This window comes from Lycorma delicatula, chromosome 1 (genome assembly GCF_047948215.1).
Source record: "Lycorma delicatula isolate Av1 chromosome 1, ASM4794821v1, whole genome shotgun sequence".
Lineage (NCBI taxonomy): Eukaryota > Metazoa > Arthropoda > Insecta > Hemiptera > Fulgoridae > Lycorma > Lycorma delicatula.
This window is the reverse complement of record NC_134455.1, coordinates 267,870,428-267,892,814: the sequence shown is the minus strand read 5'-3', so window position 1 is coordinate 267,892,814 and position 22,387 is coordinate 267,870,428. Positions and strand designations below refer to the sequence as shown.

The window sequence follows — 22,387 nt, the reverse complement described above, 5'->3', positions numbered from 1 at the left end:
GATGAAGTATTTAGTGAAGGAGAACATATAATCAACTGAAATTTCAGAACATTTCAGGCTATTGAGACTTCAGTCACAATAGTGATAAGACTCAGCTGCAATAAGAAAATTGAACGGTTTAAGCACTACAAAGATGACCATATGACTGATACTGGCAATAATGGTCGTGGTGGGTCCCTACTCATAGCGGTCATTGCAGGGAACATTTAGTGTGTAGAATGCTTATTACTGACAATTGTCATATAATCTGTCATGAAATTGCAAAGGAGTATAATCTTCCGTTAGGTACAGTAAACACAATGACCATTTGCTGTTCTGAAAACTGAATGTGTGCTGAATTCCGAAGCAGGTAATGGGTGGTCAGTGGAAAGAAGATCACCACTTTCCTTTCTGAAGCTGACATACTACATAAATTTCAAAAAAATATACTGACCTATTTAGTATCAATCTTTTTAACAATTTAAAGAACCATTACCAATGAACTAAATACTGTTGTGGTCATATTAGTTATTATATTTCTAGTACCCTCCTCTATGAATCATGAGACCTTGACATTGGTGAGGGGGCTTGAGTGCTCAGGGATACAGAGTAGCTGGACCGAAGGTGCAACCATATCGGAGAGGTATCTGTTGAGAGCCAGACTAAGGAATGATTCCTGAAAGAGGGCAGCAGCTCTTTCAGTAGTTGTTAGGGGCGTGAGTCAGGACGACTTAAACAGCCGTATCAACATCACTCAGTCCTCTGAGTACTGCGCAGCTGAAAGCAATGGAAAACTACAGCTGCTTTTTTTCCAAGAAAATGTGGCTCTCTGCATTTTCACATAGCAGTAATGGAGGCGGCTTCCTTGGTAAAATATTCCGGAGGTAAAATAGTCCCCCGTTCGGATCTCCGGGTGGGGACTACTAAGGAAGGGGTCACCAGAAAATTAAAAAATAACATTCTACGAGTCGGAGCGTGGAATGTTAGAAGCTTGAAAAAGGTTGGTAGGCTAGAAAATTTAAAAAGGGAAATGGGTAGGACAAATGTGGATATAGTGGGAATTGGTGAGGTTCGGTGGGAAGAGGAAGGCGACTTTTGGTCAGGTGATTTTAGAGTAATTAACTCAGCGTCAAATAATGGGCAGGCAGGAGTAGGTTTCGTGATGAACAAGAAGATAGGGAGGAGAGTGGAGTATTTCAAAACGCATAGCGATAGAATCATTGTAATAAGGATAAAATCAAAACCTAAACCGACAACGATTGTTAACGTCTATATGCCTACAAGCGCCCATGATGATGATGAGGTAGAGTGTGTATACAAAGACATTGATGAAGCAATTAAACACGTAAAAGGATATGAAAATTTAATAATAGTTGGAAATTGGAATGCAAGCATTGGAAAAGGCAAGGGAGGAAATATAGTGGGTGAATACGGGCTGGGCAAAACGAATGAAAGAGGGGACCGACTTATAGAATTTTGCACGAAGTATAATTTAGTAATTGCCAACACCCAATTTAAAAATCATAATAGAAGAATATACACTTGGAAAAAGCCAGGCGATACTGGAAGGTATCAGATAGATTATATCATGGTTAAGCAAAGATTTAGAAATCAACTCGTTGACTGCAAAACTTACCCTGGAGCAGACATTGATAGCGACCATAATTTGGTGATAATGAAATGTAGATTGGGGTTTAAAAACCTGAAGAAAAGGTGTCAGATGAATCGGTGGAATTTAGAGAAGCTTGAGGAAGAGGAGGTAAAGAAGATTTTTGAGGAGGACATCGCAAGAGGTCTGAGCAAAAAGATAAGGTAGAAAATGTAGAAGAAGAATGGGAGAATGTTAAAAAGGAAATTCTTAAATCAGCAGAAGCAAACTTAGGCGGAATAAAGAGAACCGGTAGAAAACCTTGGGTTTCAGACGATATATTGCAGCTGATGGATGAACGTAGAAAATATAAGAATGCTAGTGATGAAGAAAGTAAAAGGAACTATCGGAAATTAAGAAATGCTATAAACAGGAAGTGCAAACTGGTGAAAGAAGAGTGGATTAAGGAAAAGTGTTCAGAAGTGGAAAGAGAAATGAACATCGGTAAAATAGACGGAGCATACAGGAAAGTTAAGGAAAATTTTGGGGTACATAAATTAAAATGTAATAATGTGTTAAATAAAGATGGTACACCAATATATAATACGAAAGGTAAAGTCGATAGATGGGTGGAATATATTGAAGAGTTATACGGAGGAAATGAATTAGAAAATGGTGTTATAGAGGAAGAAGAGGAAGTTGAGGAGGATGAAATGGGAGAAACAATACTGAGATCTGAATTTAAGAGAGCATTAAAAGATTTAAATGGCAGAAAGGCTCCTGGAATAGACGGAATACCTGTAGAATTACTGCGCAGTGCAGGTGAGGAAGCGATTGATAGATTATACAAACTGGTGTGTAATATTTATGAAAATGGGGAATTTCCATCAGACTTCAAAAAAAGTGTTATAGTTATGATACCAAAGAAAGCAGGGGCAGATAAATGTGAAGAATACAGAACAATTAGTTTAACTAGTCATGCATCAAAAATCTTAACTAGAATTTTATACAGAAGAATTGAGAGGAGATTGGAAGAAGTGTTAGGAGAAGACCAATTTGGTTTCAGGAAAAGTATAGGGACAAGGGAAGCAATTTTAGACCTCAGATTAATAGTAGAAGGAAGATTAAAGAAAAACAAACCAACATACTTGGCGTTTATAGACCTAGAAAAGGCTTTCGATAACGTAGACTGGAATAAAATGTTCAGCATTTTTAAAAAATTAGGGTTCAAATACAGAGATAGAAGAACAATTGCTAACATGTACAGGAACCAAACAGCAACAATAACAATTGAAGAACATAAGAAAGAAGCCCTAATAAGAAAGGGAGTCCGACAAGGATGTTCCCTATCTCCGTTACTTTTTAATCTTTACATGGAACTAGCAGTTAATGATGTTAAAGAACAATTTAGATTCGGAGTAACAGTACAAGGTGAAAAGATAAAGATGCTATGATTTGCTGATGATATAGTAATTCTAGCCGAGAGTAAAAAGGATTTAGAAGAAACAATGAACGGCATAGATGAAGTCCTACGCAAGAACTATCGCATGAAAATAAACAAGAACAAAACAAAAGTAATGAAATGTAGTAGAAATAAAGATGGACCACTGAATGTGAATATAGGAGGAGAAAAGATTATGGAGGTAGAAGAATTTTGTTATTTGGGAAGTAAAATTACTAAAGATGGACGAAGCAGGAGCGATATAAAATGCCGAATAGCACAAGCTAAACGAGCCTTCAGTAAGAAATATAATTTGTTTACATCAAAAATTAATTTAAATGTCAGGAAAAGATTTTTGAAAGTGTATGTTTGGAGTGTCGCTTTATATGGAAGTGAAACTTGGACAATCGGAGTATCTGAGAAGAAAAGATTAGAAGCTTTTGAAATTTGGTGCTATAGGAGAATGTTAAAAATCAGATGGGTGGATAAAGTGACAAATGAAGAGGTATTGCGGCAAATAGATGAAGAAAGAAGCATTTGGAAAAATATAGTTAAAAGAAGAGACAGACTTATAGGCCACATACTAAGGCATCCTGGAATAATCGCTTTAATATTGGAAGGACAGGTAGAAGGGAAAAATTGTGTAGGCAGGCCACGTTTGGAGTATGTAAAACAAATTGTTGGGGATGTAGGATGTAGAGGGTATACTGAAATGAAACGACTAGCACTAGATAGGGAATCTTGGAGAGCTGCATCAAACCAGTCAAATGACTGAAGACAAAAAAAAAAAAAAAAAAAAATTTCTAGTACTAGTTAAAACTGTAACAAAAATATATATGTCAGCAGGTTTTCACAAAAAAAAAAAATTACCAAAATGATATTCTTGAACTGTATTTAAATATCCATAAACAGGTGAATGCCCAAAGATAACAATCATCCTCTCTGATTTTTTTAATTTATTTGTGGTAACTAGAGTTGCAGTATGACCAGATGATTTTAATGGGCCTGTTAAAAGAAAAAAACATACATTAGAAAAATAATAACTTCTTTAATGCGAGATTAAATAATTAAAGATTAAACTCCTAATGAAACATATGAGGGTTATTTTTTTTCAAGGTCCAATCGGTCGTGAAATAAAAACCGGACAAAAATCGGATGAACCTTTGCGCATATGTCTTGTGCAGCGTCTCTAGTATGGCCTTCAATCACACTGTGTCACTTCGTTTAGTTCTGAACACACAGCTAACACGTAAACATGTCTACAACAATAGCATCTCCCGCCACGTGTGAAGTGCGTGTGGTAATTCGATTTCTTCAGGTTGAGCGGTGTAATGCAGCTGAAATTCATCGACGAATAAATAATGTGTACGGTAAAACTTCAATGAGTGACAGCAAAGTGCAGTAACTTTAAAGCAGGACGTGCAGATGTTCGTGATGCAGGCGATCAGGGAAGAAAGTGAGTATCAACCGATGATCTCGTTGAGCGAGTGGATGAGGCAATTTGAGAAAATCGTCGCTTCACAATTTCTGTATTGAGTGATTCATTTCCTGAAATTTCAAGGTCAGCTCTCTACACCATTGTGAGTGAGAGACTTCAGTACCGCAAACTGTGTGCGAGATGGGTTCCCAAGATGATGTCCGACCACCACAAAACAATAAGAATGGACGCCTCCCTAATGTTTCTCCAGTGCTACCACAATAAAGGAGAAGATTGTTTGAACAAAATTGTCACAGGGGACGAGACATGGGTCCATTTCGAAACTGAAGAAACAAAAGAACAATCCAAACAGTAGATGCATTCTTATTCTCCCAGTAAACCAAAGTTTAAGTGAACCTTCTCCAACAGAAAGTGTATGACTACTGTGTTCTGGGACCAGAATAGAGTTCTCTTGGTGGAATTCATGGAACGTGGTACAACCATCATTGCAGCCTCATACTGCATGATTCTTCAACGTCACGAAGGGCAATTCAGAATAAGCAGAGAGGAATGTTGTCACCAGGCATTTGTTCTTCTCCATGACAATGCTTGGCCGCACACTGCAGCTGTAACAAAGAAGCTCCTGTAGCCTTTTCGTTGGGAAGAGTTTGATCACCCACCATACAACCCGGACTTGGCTCCATCCGATTTTCACCTCTTTGCTCACATGAAACGCTGGCTAGGAGGACAACATTTTGGCACAGACATCGAGTTGCAGACCAGCATAGAAACATGGCTGAAAACACAGGCAGCTCTGTTCTATGACGAGGGTATTGGAAAGTTGGTACCATGCTACGACAAATGTCTAAATCGGAGTGGCGACTATGTAGAGAAATAGCGTTAACTATGTAAGTACTAGGTACAAATAAACAATTATTTATTTTCACTGTGGTTTTAATTTCATGACCAATCGGACCTTGAAAAAAATAACCCTCATACATGCAAACATAAATATACAAACAAATATATATATCGCATACAAAATTAAAATACGATCTTACATGACAGAATAATTTTTATAATTTAAGTACTAACCACAAAGACTAGTTGTGCTAGAATTATTAATATTAATTTGGCACTGTTCTGCTTTAACTGTAATATTTTCCCAAGTTTTTGCACTGACATCAAATGCCCATAATTCATTACAAACTTGTCCACCTATTTTAACTCCTCCATACATATAAATTTTATCCTGCAAAAGGTAAAAAAAAAAAATTAGGATAACTATCATATCATCCATTAACAATTTTCATTAAATCTAATAAATTCTGTCCAAATTTTTATATAAATTTAACAATAACGCAATATTTTAAAGCAATTTTACGAACTGCAGAACACTTAAAATTCTACAAAATGTTTGGTACTTAAGTGTGAGTTAAAAAGTTTCAAATATCTCATAAGTATGAATTTGGGTCCTACTATTCAACAACAGTCAAAAAACTAATAAATGAAAAAAAGTATGTTATTATGCAGAAAACATCATTACTGAAACCAAACTTTCTTTTCAGAAAAAAAACCACTTTAAATCCTATAAAATCAGTTTTTTATAAATTTAGGATGAGTGGCCAAAAAGTAAAACCAAATAAGTAAAAAATTGTATTAACATTTCTGTAAACTATTTGCTGTATTGTCAAGTACTGTGTTTTACATTTCAGGCCAATGTAATCTCAACGGAAAAAATAATTTTTTGTGTTGTTTTATTCTCATTATTCTTGACTTTTTTCTGGGGGTTTAAATTTCTGATATTTAGCAAGAATATTAGAACCAGATAAACCTGAAGCAATCACGCTATAAGGAATGAAGTATGGAAAAATAATGTGATTAGTCATTTTAAAAGAACTGATGGAAATATTAATTTATTATATATATATATATATATATATATATATATAAAGATAAGTTGTAAGAAATGTTTTTTTAGCAAGATCTCATATAGATCTACTCAGTACAAAAAGTTTAATGTTACATTATATAATTACATGCATAATATCTAATTAAACTCAAGAATTTAACAAGGCAATTTTCAATATAGTTTTAGTATTACTAACAAGTCAAAATAAAATAATTCACAAAAAAATAAAAATAAAAACCAATTTCAAAAAATAATAGTACTAAAAATTTACAAATAATTATATTTTTATTTAAACTAATGTAAAAGTATTTACAACAAATAAGTATTTTTGAAGTTGAGTTGATTTTTATTTTTATTTTTTATAAATTATTTTATTTCACAATTTTTTGTGGTACCTAGTACTATATATTTATATATATAAGGTTTGTCACAAATGTAAGTGTACTGATTTTTATTTAATTATCTATTAGACTTACCTGAAATTACAAGTTATCTCCTTCAAAGTATGACCCTTGGGCAGTTACACAGCAGTTCCAATGTTTCTTCCACTGTTCATGGCAATACTGGAAGTGATTATCCTTAAGTGTGTGTGTATGTGTGAGTGTGTAGCTCATCGATTAAAGTTTTTATGTTTTTTATCGTGCCAAAATGATAACCCTTCACTTTCAATTTCAACTTAGGGAAGGTAGAAATCGCACAAAGCTAGATCTGGGCTGTAGGGAGGCTGTGGAAGTAGGAAAATGTTTTTCTTCGTCATAAATTATCGAATTGAAAGCAAAGTGTGAGCTGGCACATTGTCATGGTGTAGCACCCAATTATGTGCAATATCCGTTCAGACTCGCTGGAACAGTTTTTGAAGTCTTTCCCAGACAACTTTGTAAAAGATGCTATTAACTGTGTGTCCTGGTGGTACAAATTCTTTGTGCACAACAATACAACTGTCGAAAAAGCAATAATCATTGTTTTCACCTTGGATCTGCTTATGCGTGGTTTCTTCGAACGAGGAGAACTTTTTATATGCCATTCTGAACTTTGCCGTTTAGTCTCAGGATCGTATTCGAACACCCATGATTCATTGCCTTATTACTTTATCCAAAAAATTTGACTCAATTTCAAGTCTTTCCAGTAAATTCTGACAAATTTCCACCTAGTTCACTTTATGCTCCATAGACAAGTTTTTCAATACGAGTCTTGAACAAATTTTTTGCATGTACAAACCATCTGGTAAAATTTTATGAACTCCATTTTTATCCAATCCTGTTTTTCCTGCAATCATTGTGATACTCAATCAGCGGTCTTTGGCCATCGCAGCTCACACCACTTCTACATTTTCGTCATTTGTTGACAAGGTTGGTCTTCCAACATTTTCTCAGCCCTCTTTGAAATCTTTGTGCCACTTAAAAACCATAGTTCTCAGTGGAGTGGCATCTCCATAAGCTTTGGTTAGATAATTAAATGTTTCTGTGGCAGAATTGTTGATTTTCACATAAAATTTGATAGCGTAACTTTGTTCAATATTTTTCTCCATCACAAACTTAATGAGATTATAAAACACGACAATACACGAACAGCAGTAGTGCACGACAGACTCAACTGATCCAGTTGAAACAAGTATGCACGTGCAACCAAGGTCACCTACACGCTTTTGTATATCAAGAACGTTTTACCTGTTCGTTCATAGGAAAATCAGTCCACTTACTTCTGGGACAAACCTTGTGTGTGTGTGTGTGTGTGTGTGGTGTGTGTGTGTATATATATATATATATATATATATATATATATAAAATAATATCATATTAAAAATATATTAAATATAAACATTTATATTACAATATTATAATTTTGCAATTAGGGATAATACACTTTTTCACCCATTTTTTTATATAAATATTAAATGTTAGCTTAATATTTATATTAAGTGGCCAAGAAAAAAAGGAATGATTGTTTAAAAAAGAAAAGTAGAGAAAGAAATGCCAAGAATATTTCCACTAAATAACAATAATACAGATTGCTGTTAATATCCTTGTCATATATGGAACAGAGCAACACAGTACTGGTGCGAGTCAGTGGCTAACAGTGTCAAGCTGTTGGTTTTATGGTATTTTTCCTAACATTATCATTGGATTTGGTTAATTTATATGGGACCATTCCAAAAGTATACTCTTTTGATTAAACAAGAAATTATTTAATCGGTTTACTAACATCTTAGATATTGTATAACATACATTAAAAAAAATTACAGTCGAACTGATAACCTTCTCATTTTTTGAAGTCGGTTAATAAATAATTATATATCCCTATGCATTGTATTTCTTACAGTGAAATTTCGCAACTTGTTAATTTTTAACTAAGCCTGAAATTGTAAATGTCAAACAAGAGGTGGATTTATATATTTTGTAGCTCTGAACACACGTATTCTTTTATGCTATTATAACTTAGATTTTCATAAATATATAAACCACAGTTAAAAAATATATCAATAACTAAAAAGTAGCAAGCAAATAGTGTGTGTTTCACCTTACATAGTGACAGGCTGGGGAATTTGCCTGCACTGTAATTGTACAATATTATAATGAATTGAAATTTTGGTTTATTTACTTTATTTAATGGTGTTTACAAAAAACTGTTGTATTTTGTATGTGTGTGTGTGTGTGTGTGTGTGTGCGCGCGCGCACGTGTTTAGCTAGATTTCAATATACATTAGATAGATATTACATATTAGTTATATATTAGTTACATGTTCTTAATTGGATAAATAGGTCCAAATGAAAAATTAAATCAGCCAATTTATACTGAGCAAAGTAATAGGTACAGGTTCAATTGAAAAGGTGGCTGCAACTAAAAGCAATATTAAAACATGGGCACAGCCTGCCCCATTGTAGAATATTGTGACCACACATGTAACACATATTCTACAGGAAAATCTAAAAATCAGTTTCAGAAGTTTAAGTTTTAAATATATGGTATTTGAATCAAAGGATGCTGCTGAAAAATTAGTATACATTATTACATTATTTTACAATTGAAATAACACTCTCTCAAATGTCTATAAGTCCAACTTCAGTAAAATCCTGCACTCAAGTCAAGACAAACAATATGATACAAGGTTCATAAATATTTAGTAAAGAAAAAATAAATAAAGAAAACAATGCATATTAATGCAGTAGAAATGGTCTTTATAAAAAAAAATTGTATATTTACAAAAAAGAAACTTTCACAAAATAAAAAATAAAAATTGTGTTAATATTGTTCATTTGTAAAACCAATCATTCCTGTAAACTACTAGAGTATAGATAAAATTCAAATGTATTGAAATTAGCAGATTTAGCAAATATCTAATTAGCAGAATAAAAAGTTTTTTAGAACAATAATTTTTTAACATTAAATAGTTAGAAATATTAATTTTTTGCAGGGTTCCCCTTTCACTACTCCTACAATCTAACTCCAAATGTCACCTGTAATCAGGCAAAATTGGTAGAAAGCAATACATCAATTTCAGACATATACAGTCACAAATTCTTACTTTTTATAATTAATCTTTTTTATAAGTAGCAAACAAGTAGATATGATATAGAATTACACATAGATTCAGAGTATAACAAAAAAACACATTTATAGAAAGAGTGACTACACCAAGAATATAATGGAGAGCTTCCAAAAAAGAACACATATAAACAACAGTGACATATACAAGGAACAAATAAACCAACTAATGAAATAGGGTTCTACAACACTGCCATACTGTAATTTACATATAGACAGAACTATCTTTCATGCTGCAATACATGCATTATGCATATATATGCATTTACGTGTTAAGCTTGATTCCCTTAAAATGTAGATAATTGTAATTTGCTACAATAACACAAATCTCTTTTAATTAAATGTGGAATAAATCCTGTTAAGTCAGATTTTGTAAGATAAAGATAACTGTTACAGACTAATATGCGATACTCAAGCACAGGTTGAACCATATATAAATCAAATGAAGAAATTTATTCAAAAAGCAACAATTTGTTGAAAATATGTTCTTATCTATGATATTAATCTTAAGTACCTACTTATCCAGGATACAAATTCATCTATATTTTTCGAAGAAAGCAATTTTTATTTTTGATTTTAAACCCCAATTATTTGATAAATTATTTGTACTAAACACAAATTGACAGCGTTTAATAATGAATTAAAATTAACTTCTTCCTGTTGTAGATAGTGAAGCTGTCTTAGATTCCATCATGTACATCTTTAATCACTTTTCTACTTTGTAGTTAAGGAGTTTATAAAGGTCAAATTTATTCATCACCTCTAAAAAAAATCTTCAGAAAACATAATAAAAGGAGACTATGCACTAAAATAATAACCCATTCCTCAACTATGTTAATAAAAAGACCCATTTCCACTGAGTAACTCCAGCTGGTGAATCAAAATTCATGGCATTGAAATGCATACATTTTAAACAACAAAAATAACATTTAAATTAGAATATTATTTTAACAAATTTAAATATAACTTTAACTATTAAATAATCGATCAAACATTTACAATGGTTTTTATAAACAAAATATACATATACTCACAGAAAAGAGGAAAAATAAAATTTCACAAAATAAAAATTATGATAATATTTTTAAAAACGCTGCGCACAACATTTGATAGTTGCACTTGATAAGGCATTTTAGTTGACCATATTGTTAACAATATTAATAAAAAATTTGAAATGTTATATTGGCAACATTGATTTCTCATTCTTCCAAGACTAATAAATTGTACTAACCGTCAATTTTTAATTTAAAAAAAATAACATACATATCAAGACAGCAGACAGACAGACCTTTCTTATTAATACTGAGAACAAATTAATAATATATTTATTTATTCAAAATATTAATGGAAATATTTTCCTTTCAAATATTAAAAGGTCTATGGAACCCTAAAAAATAAAACTACTTGGTTACATACTTACTCCAAATAAAACAGCTGAATGCCCATAACGAGGGGTAGGGATATTTCTGCTTTCCATGTGATAAGTTTCCCAAACTTTTCCTTAAAAAAAAAAAAAAATATATATTTTACTGTAATTAATGTCACCAGATAGATTACTTTTATAATAATTAGAAATATTTCTGTACTTAAAATTTAGCCATTAATTACATAAATTAATTTCATGTGTTTCAGTTATTTTTACCATATTATTAATACGTACTAAACTGTATTCACCATTATACTACCTGTATCAGGAAATATTCTTGGAAAACAAATTTCTGGCCTTCTGCTCTGCTTACAGTCACAGAATCAGTAAATTTAAATAAGGTTAAAATAAAAGTAATTCGCATAAAGTTAATGGCAATCTTAAGTACTGTCAAGACATTGTAATTTTTTGAGGTCTAAAAATCACCTAACAGCTTTGAATAACAAAGTTATTCTGACACTGGAATTAAAATTTATAAAGGATAATCAACAAAAACAAAATAATACCAATATTACCAGTAATACTGGTGATGATATGCCAGTAATTTATGAAAAGTTAGCAGCAACAATTATTACAGTAAGAAGAATTTATCCACAAAGATGAGGTTTAGAAAAAAAACAGCAATGTGCCATCATGTTGAAAGTGTTTGCCGATGGTAAAAAATTTCTACCTTTTAAATTCAAATAACTTCAACTAGAGAGAAATTACCAAACATTTCAATGAACAAAAACAGATATCAGATAACCTTCAGCTATTAGATCTATGGGAATGGCACCCTGAAACTCTTTTAAAATTAGAAAGTATGTTGATGTTGCATAATTAAAGGCGAGAAAATGAGAACAAAGTAATGGTCAAATTAAGGATTCTTCAGAAAATATTGACGACATAATAGAATAAATCTACAGCACAAAAAATGTGAAAAATTAAAACCAAAAAAAGAAAAAAATTCCTTTTGGCACACTGGAAGGCAGGCAGAGATAGATTTCATCGGGGCAAAATAGGGGTAGGCAAACTTGGATTGATTAATTCTGTGCCTGTTAAGGAAGTTATGATTTTTTTGTTATCCTTGAAACCCCATTTTTTCTACCCCTTGGCCCTTATCCAAAGAATAGTAGAAACTTTAATCAAATTTGCTAATTTACTTAATAAGAAAGTTATAGTTTTGGTCATATCAAAAGTTGTTTCAGACAAAATTTTTAGGTAATGTTTATTACAGGACTAACGACCACTTTAAAGCAATTCAATACTCTGCCTATTAAGAGAGGTATGTTTTTTTGTCTTCGAAACTGCATTTTTTCCACCCCCTGGGCCAATGGTTGGTGGAATCAAAAAACTTTACGTAGATAAGTAGGCCCTTATCCAAAAAAAATAGAAGGAAGTTTAAATGAATTCAATATTTTACTTAATATTATTTTACTTAAGAAAAAGTTATAGCAATATTTTGTTTTTTCAAAAAAGCCCCCCCCCCCATCACCAACCCCACAGTCAGATTTTGCACATTAACGAACTCAATCGAAATTTTTGGTCTTTATATTTTATGTATCAATTCGAAAGTGATTGGCACAAAATTACGGCAGTTACAGAGTCCAGAAGAAAGTGAAATATATATATAAACTTTTGGACTGACAGAGTGGTTTTGGGGTCTGGAGGATGTGAAACAAGAATATATGCCAAAATTTTCTGGAAGTCAAATCATGGTGCCCATTACAATAGGTAGTTTTCTTATGAAATCTACCTAAAAATATAGATGAAGATCGTGCAGTGTTATATTGCACAGTGCTTATCATTTAATTAAACCAGAGTTGTAAGTTTTATAAAATAAACAGTGCACTTTGATCAAAACTTTGACACTTTAAAAAAAAATTAGATCTTTAAAATAATCGTAGAAAAAATAGTGTAGTCTGTTTACTTTAAATAGAATTTAAAATTATCTTTGACAGAAGCTCAACAATAATTTGAATGTTACAGAAAATATTGAATTTTTTTTTAAATTGTAAAAGTGAAAAGTAAAAAAACACCATTTTATTATTGGATGCACCACTGTTTTTTTACGGAATGATAAAAGTTTAAATAACAAATAAAATAAAGTCTTTTGGATAACAAAAAAATATTTTAACATTGTCTAATCAAAAAAACCATTTAGTCTCATTCTTTGTCCTATGACTTACTTTCAAAAACAGAGTGGTTTTAAATACAACTGGTTTTCACAAGTATTTACTTTCTTCAATTGGGTGCAGATCTTTGTATCAGTATTTATAAACATCTGGAATGTACTTATCACAGTTTGTTTACATTAATTAACTTCTTTTGACCATTAGGGATTGAACTAATGTATGCTGTAATGGCACTTGATAAACCTGCTACATTAATCTCATGTTTTTTTTTACACAAGTCCAAAACACATGTTGAATATTTCATTATTGTGACAGTTGCAAACATTTATAGAATTACTGATATACTTAAACATTTTGCAGCAAGATGCTGTTAAATATTCGGATGTTCTGGGAAGTTATTTCTGAGGACATCTGACCACAACATACAGAAATGTTTTGGTTAATAAAACAGAGCAAGTCCACATTCTTGGTGTAATGACATGTTTATATATCAACCATTCAATATTTGCATAAATCCCTTTTCATAGCTCACAACCTTTTATATGCAATGTAACTCTTACAGGAAAATTAGTCTAGTCAAACTTGAATTATGTGAATGGATTCTAGCTGCTTGGAACTTCAAATCAAATAATTTGGTAGAGTAGCTTTCAAAAAATAATATATCCCCAACATTTTTGATGGAACTGGTTCTTGATGGATCCATTCATTCTGCAGACATGGCCAAACCATCCCAGGCTTTATTTTTGAATTTGTTCCTCAATTGTTAGCTGTTGATCGCAGCGATTGCGGTTTGTATTACTTAGTACAATAATCAGATGTATGATATATATATATATATATATATATATCAGCTGTTTTCTTTGCAACTGGACTGGCAGGGACAGAAAGATTCAATAAATCTGTCCATCATATATGGACAGGGAAAGTGCTCCCTATAAATATTACATTGTAGCAGGGATTTTTGTTTCTTTTTTCCCAAATCTTCATATCAAGACTCCATAAAACTAATAAAAAAAGAAGAAAAAGTTAGATAAGGGAGTCTAGTGAAAATGTTTTTAAAGTTAAAGAAAGGTATTCTTTAAGCATACCCACTTGAAAACTGCGGTTTATAATTAGATTCACAGTTTATATTTAGTGTGTATTGGCTATCATATTTTGATATAAACTGAGTCAGCCATTAAAAAAAAATATTGAAGCAGAAGATATGAATAAAAATTGAATTAAAAAAATTAAACAGTCCTATACTTTATTAAGATTCTTTACTCAGACCTCTAAGTCACAACCAATGACACTGCTGCAAATTCACCACAATAGTCTTGGCAGTAATAACTGAATGCAGTTTCCAATTAACATTCTCAAAGTTAAAAATGTCTTTATTAATTTACTGCTTTACTTTTTAATTTAATGTATGATTTGTCTAATGATGATAGTTAAAATAAAATCACCTGATTCTATTGTTACAGTAAACTGTGCAACCTGACTTCAATAAAAAAGGGCTTTCAATTTGCCAGATTACTTTTCAAAATATATACACTACCCTGAAACCAATAAGTGATGGTAATATTTTTTCATTCAGCCTTCTAAGATTAAATGACAATAATGCAAACATGAAGGGGAAGAGATTCATTAATCAATTTAAACATACTATGGCTTACAAAAAAAAAAAAGTCTTTAATTGTAAACTAATAAAATTATGACTATTTGTTAGAAACTCTGGTCATATAAAAGTCAGTGAAATAAAATCTGGGATCCGTAATAAAATTATATATAATGAATGGTTAGATACCATTAACTCCTCTTCCTCAGTTCTCAATGAACTATTATTTACGTTCACCCACTGATCAAAAAGTCCCGAATTAAAATTATATTTTTGAATTTTGGTCAGTGCCATTTTGTTTTGTCAAAATATTTAAACAGGTAATGCGTAAGTTACTCCTTCATGTAATCACTATTCACATGAACAAAATTCAATTGCGTTTGCCACACCGACGTCACATTGAAATGTCATGTAGGCAGGCATGCATAGTTTTCACCCAGTTAGGAGAATTAGCAATATATTTGTTTGAAAGTTTCTTTTTACTTTTTTAAGTGCTTCAATATTATTCTTTTACTATGTTATATATCATAATAGTGTTGTTAGTTATCCTATAAAAAAAATTATATAATACCTATCTAAAGTGTACATTAAGTTGCAAGAAGTTTACTTTTTGGTTTTATCATAAAAAAGGAAATTTACATGCAAAATTAATTGCCTTTAAAAAAAAGGGGGGGACAAAATATTAATAGATTAATATCTATTAAATAATAATAGATTTTATGTGAAGAAAAATTGACAAAGGGGATTATTAACATATTTTTATTGTAGTTATTTATTTGCTGCAGATCTCTGTGGTAGAGTGGTAATGTCTCGACCTTTTATCTAGAGGTCCCAGGTTTGAATGCTTGTCAGGCATGGCATTTTTCATAAGAAGCAAAATTTTAATTTCAAATTCCCAAGCTTTGTTCAAGCTTCAAGCTTATATGGTGAATTAATCATTAAAAAAATGTTTTTAAAGTAACGTTTGTTTTGAATTGCCAACATACAAAATGTAAACATATTGCTTTTATAGCTCGGTTATTTCAATCAATAGTTGGCTGTTACCAACAATAGTTTAGTCATTTTGTTGTTAGAACTTTTTGTTTTTAATGCTTCTACAATCTGTGATCCCGCCAACTGAAGTATGAGGAGAAATCAGATTTTTGATGGCAAAAAACAATTCTGTGGCTGAACTTCACAGGCAAATTTGTGATGTTTACAGGCTGAATATTGTGAGTGAAGCCAAAATAAGTCAGTGAGAACATAGCAGCCAGCCGGCTGTCGGTGGTAATGGATAATTTGATTGAAAAAAATGTGAGAAAACTGGTACTTGTTTGTGAATAATTAATTGTCTGCGATGTATCATGATCTTTGATTTATGAAATTTTGACTGAAAAATTGAGCTATAAAAAACTATGTGCTAAATGGGTGCCAAAGATGTTAAAAGGCATACACAAGGAAAAATGTTTTAATGCAGTGCATGAATTTTCCCCAGTATTACGTAAATTAAATTATGAATTATTTGATAACAGTATTCCTGGAGATGAAACCAGGGTTTCTTATTTAAACATCGAGACAACAGTCTATGCAGTGGCAGCATTCACAATCTCCTAGACCAAAGAAGTTCAAACAAGAACATTTGGTAAAAACCAAATGGTTTTGGGACATAAGGGAACTTGCTCATCGAAAGATTCATCACACAGTTAGATAAATGTAAATACTTCTTTGGAGAATCTTCAATTGTTCACCCTATAACCCTGCCTTAGCTACCAGCAATTATTTTATTTTTCTTCACACTAAACAGACTTGCATTATAAAGGTTTGACAACGGCAAATAATTGAATAATGGTGTGTGTAACTGCATGGTTTTAAATCAATGGCAGCAGAATTTCTTGAAGAGGGAATGAAGAAGGTAGTGAAACGTTATGAAAAGTGTTGAGGGCAAACGTTGAAGGCAGCTGTGTACAAAGGTAATAAATAACATACTTTTTACGCATTAGTAATAAAGTATGTTCAAATTGTTCAGTTTTATTTTTATTTCAGAGCAGACTTTACTTTAAAAATGTCCCTCATATATAAGAAAAAATGAGACTTTGTTATACAAACAAGTATGTCATTATTGAAAATCCGTAAAACATTTATACAAAACTTGTTTTAAAGCTTGTTCTTCTATAGATTATACTTACAATTATAAACTAGTAATATACTGCAAAGATATTAAGATACTGATATAAAGATATTTAAGTATAAACTAGTAATATACTGCAAAGATATTAAGATATTGATATAAAGATATTGCAATCAACAAAATAACTTCTTTTGTTTCAGGATCTAGTGATTTTGTTTTCCTCCTCACCACTCTCTGAATGAGATATTAAAACTTGAATGTGCTTCATGTTTATTCTGGAACCAAACCCCAAAATTTAATCTTCAATTTTCTGTTTTTTCATATTTAATTACAGAAAATCATTCAAAAATAAAAATTTCTCCAAAACTCTTTTATTATTTAATGAAATTCCTTTATTAAGTTTTTGAATCACTTCATTTAGTTTCTCAACTACAGAAGTAACAATTTTTTTTACACATATTCAAATACATAATAATATATTATTTTAATATTATAAAATATAATACAATATATATTATATTATATATTTATAATAATATTTTTATTTTGTATAATATTTTTTACACATTTTTTTACAAATACTAAAAAAATTATGAAAAATATTGCTGCCAAAATCTAACTTTTTACGTTTAATACAGCACATCATGCTGCACTTCAAAGATGACCTACTTGAAAATGAATTGAAAAATAACTTCTTTTTTCCTCTTTAACATCTGCAAAATATCCATAGAACTTTTTAAACATATTGTACAAGAATACCGTTACAGTAGAAAAGAACACACTTTAAACAGACAAAGGCAAACTTAATTGACATATTTCAAAAGTCCTTGGAATATCTAAAATAGGGGAATCATATTCTTTTTGTATTCAGACTGATGAGCTATATAATTTTAAGGACAGAATTTATCTTTTATTGTGAAATATAGCAACTGAACATAACACTCTTAATTCAATTTACGTTATTCAATTTTATTTAAATAACTAACTTCTAAGGGAAAAAAGTTTCTTTTTTTAAACTATTACTATTATTAGTATTATTGTTTTTATTTAAAGTTAAGTAATAGAAATAATAAAAATGTTTTTACTATATATAAATTGCATACAATAAAACAAATTTGAACATTGAACACACTACTCGTGGTCATTCAACCATTTGAGAATTACAGCAAAGTATAAACATTATAAAATATTAAGTAGAACAAAATAATTTCAAAACCATTGATCTTTGAAAATCACTTTTATTCAGAAAAAAATTACTTACCATTGAAATCATAAACATAAATTAACTGCTTTGGTAGCTGATGAATAGGAGGATGATAATAAGACTCTCCACCCACAATATATAAAGAATCTCTCCAAACAACAGCTGCATGAGAAGCAGAACCCTCTGGGACAAAATCTTTTGTCTGTACTACTTCCCAGTACCCTCTGTCTGCTACCTGACTACAGTCTTCACCTGAATATAATTAAATGATAATATAACTAAATATAATGACGTAATTTAAATGAAAATAATTGTACAATATTACTTCTATAACAAATGAACTTCATATACCAAAACGATTTTAAACAATCACTTTTACTTGCTTTTATTCTAAATATAAGTCAAATTTAAATACAAATCTCATAAGATGATAACTAAAATGCAGCGAACACCAGTTTTCCAGATGTCCAATTACCTTGAGGGTTTACTTTATACTAGGCAATTTAAGAAAATATTGCATTATTTAAAAGATCTAAAATACTAGTCAAATAATTTTGCTTACACAGGAAATGTAGTTTTATTGATCTTTGTTTTTACAGAGGTTTTTTAAATGATTTTTACCAAATTCATACAACACATAATAAATGTAAATTTAGGCCTGTGTTAAACTAATTATAATTATCTTCTGAAAAAAGTTATGTAAACATATTTATTGGTTAAGCGTGAAATATGAATTTTTTTCATTGATTGTTTTCATTCTGCTATGCATATACAATATTTTTTTGGCAAAAGATGTTTTCACGTAGATCAAAATCACTTTCATGTGGATCAAAATAAGAGGCTCCTTCTCAGATATTAAAATATTAATAAAATATGGTTAAAACTTTGATGAAAATAAGATAATAATAGGAATAAAATTGAAGTGGTAAAAGAAATGCAACAGTTGGATAATATATTTAACATGAATAACAAAATAATATCAAAATTTATAATGGGTTAAATCTTATTAACTATATTAATCCTTCTTAGAAGTAACAATGCCCAGCCTAGTACATTCTTGGCATTTCCTACGATGTGCCGTATGTCCATCAACAATTTAAATTTGCGGCATAAGGCTGCATAACATACACAGTCCACAAGGATGTGGTGCAAAGTAATACAGCAGTTGCATCAGACGCACAGTGGTGTGCTTTCTGCTGACATCAGGTATCCATGAGTAGCTCTGTATGTCCTAATTGCAATCGGCACAGGATCACTTCCTCTCAGCAAATCTTTCTGTATGAAGAGTCCCATGGTAACATCATATCTTTGATGTGTCAGAGTTCATTATATGCTGTAGCGATCCAATCATCTTACCACCTTCTTCAAAGTGTATGTTTAATGGAATTAATAAAATCAGTAGTTGTAATTTGAGTGGTGAAAGATGGTTGGCAATATGCAACTTTAGCAGCAGAATCCACATTTTCATTACCCAGGATTGGCTATGGATCCAGAAAAAATTCACCTGTGTGTTGTGACGATTTAATTCCGCAATTGTATTATGTATTTTGGTGAACAAAGAATGTCTGGAATAAAAATCCTATAAAGCTTGGAAAGCACTATACGAATCGCTACAGATATTTTGATTTAATAACATTCAAGGCAAGTTTGATGACATACAGTTCAACATTGTAGACACTTCTAATACCAGGTAGACCAAACACATAAATTCTGTCATTTATAACAAAACATATGCAATAGGTCAAAACAAATGACATCATTATTAAAGGCCATTAAACCACTATACATTCATTGATCTTAAGAGTCCTGTATGCATAATTAACTCTAGTTCTGTTAACAAAGTGTCAATATCTTTACGGCTCGTTAACACCATGACTGGAAAAAAAAGAAAACTAGTTTTATCAATGAAAGAAAAAGTAGAAATCTTAGAAAAATTTTAAATGGTGTATCGGATAAATCAATAGCAGATGCATACAGTAATACAGTATAGTTAAATCAACTATTCAGACATTAAGAAACCATCACTATCAAATTAATTATGTAACCACCATTATGAATTATGTGTCATAAATCAAAAAATAATAACATTTTTTCCAGGAAGACAATGAAGAAACCATAAAATGAAGAGGTGGAGCCGGCTCTTTTCTGATGGTTTGTTTATAAGTGATCCCGTGGTGAGCCAATTTCAAGAAAAATTCCATTAGGAAGAGCTATTATTTTAATGAGAAACTAGATGAAATTTTAAAGTAAATACAGGATGGCTTAGAAATTTTAAGTAGAGTCATGGAATTTGGCAACTTGAAATTCAAAGAGAAAATTACCAACAAATTTTCCAGCAGCAAAATGAATTTACTCACAATTTGATGAATTTTTTTTAAGATAATGATGAACATATTGTTTATAATGTCGAGGAAATAGGCCTTGAATGGAAAGCTCTTCCTAGAAAAACCTTAATTTCCCTTGAAGAAGAATCAACAACAACAGTCATTAACAAAAATAAAACTAAAATTAAAATACATTATAAATTATTAAATCAGTAGACATTTGCTAATAAAACAATCCAAATTTACAGAAGTCATCCAGAAGAAATTAAAATTTACTATTATATTGTTCAATAAAAAATATCTTTTTATTACAACTTACTTAGAAAAAATATATTGAAGGAGAAACTGAGTTAAGTTAAAGTTACTTTGTGTTATACAAAATATAATTTCCTAAAAATCACAAAAAATTACAGTACATTTAATTAAGAGTAAAATTTCAGTCAATAATCATATTTTGTTATAAAATAGCAAAATAAAAATAAAACAACCTATTACTGGTCGGTGGTAATGCAACTAAGGATCATCAATTAACTCATACTGATTGGCAAATCAAAAATATCACAGGCTTTACAGGTGTCTGAAATCGTCCAGTTATTTATTACACTGAAAAACATAATTTTTCTTTCCTAACATGCGATACATGATTTTAATCTGTTTATTTATGCTGAAAACAAATATGAACTCTGAAACTTTCTCCACCACTTTTGAAAAATGTTAAATTTTGATTAAAGGATTTTTTTTTCATTTTTCAATGAAAAAAAAAAATTTGTTAGCATTTTAAGCTCCTATATTGTATTTTGTTAGCTCATTTTTTATTGTTTAACTTTGTAACATAGTTTTCAAGCTATAAATAAACAGTACTAGACAAAGAATTAAATCGTATCATAGTCACATATTACGACATCATATCTAATACTGAAGCATGAACCTTCATGGACAAGATTAATTATGTCTGTGCAGGTCAAAACATGTAGCTGAAAACATAGTTGTGTTGTTTGTATTAAACACTGGATTTAGGAATAAATTAATTTTGTTCAGTCTTATTGTTGTCTTAAATTTGATAACAGTGCAGTGTCATAAAGCCTCAAAATTGTGTAAATGATGTGGATGCCTTTTGTTATGTGTGTTTGGTGAGTTTACCGTAAAATCAAATAGAAAGAACATTACATCTTTAATTACAGAAGCATATAATTTGTACTTTCACTGTAAAATTGGTCATCAGGATAAGACGTGGGCTCCTCATACAGTATGCACTAATTGTTCTGTATATTTAAGAGGACGGCTGACAGGTACACGGAAGGCTTTGCCATTCGGTGTACCTATGGTACACCGAATGGCATTTTTTTTGGCATGAAGCAAAAAATAATGTAACAGATTGTTACTTTTGTTTAAAGAGTGTGTCTGAAATTTCTAAAAAATCTACACATGCTGTAAAATATCCATCATTGCAATCTACAATCAGGCCTGTACCTCACAGTGAAATTATTCCAGTTCCTGAGCCACCTGTGGATGTATGTTTCAAAAGCAGCGATGAAGAATCAGGCAGTACTGAAGAAGACAATGATTGTGATTTTGAATTATCTTCCAATAAGCCACTCTTATATCAAAAGATGAATTAAATGACTTGGTTAGGGATTTAAATTTATCAAAAAATCAAGCTGAACTATTAGGATCAGGACTGCAAGGTAGGAATCTACTTCAAGAAAATACAAAATATTTGAGTTTTCGAAGCCGA

At 30.9% G+C, this 22,387-nt stretch overlaps 1 protein-coding gene across 3 annotated transcripts in view; it reads right to left on the bottom strand.

Annotated features, from left to right (window-relative positions):
- dsd (attractin-like protein dsd) overlaps positions 1 to 22,387 on the bottom strand; it is a 216,022-nt gene that overhangs the window by 108,881 nt on the left and 84,754 nt on the right. For all 3 annotated transcript variants that reach the window (XM_075376983.1, XM_075376990.1, XM_075376991.1), the window contains exons 5-8: positions 18,386 to 18,580; positions 11,301 to 11,380; positions 5,521 to 5,677; positions 3,879 to 4,013 (exon numbers count right to left, since the gene is read on the bottom strand). In XM_075376983.1, the coding sequence (XP_075233098.1) occupies positions 3,879 to 4,013; positions 5,521 to 5,677; positions 11,301 to 11,380; positions 18,386 to 18,580 (567 nt within the window). The remainder of the gene's footprint in view (positions 1 to 3,878; positions 4,014 to 5,520; positions 5,678 to 11,300; positions 11,381 to 18,385; positions 18,581 to 22,387) is intronic.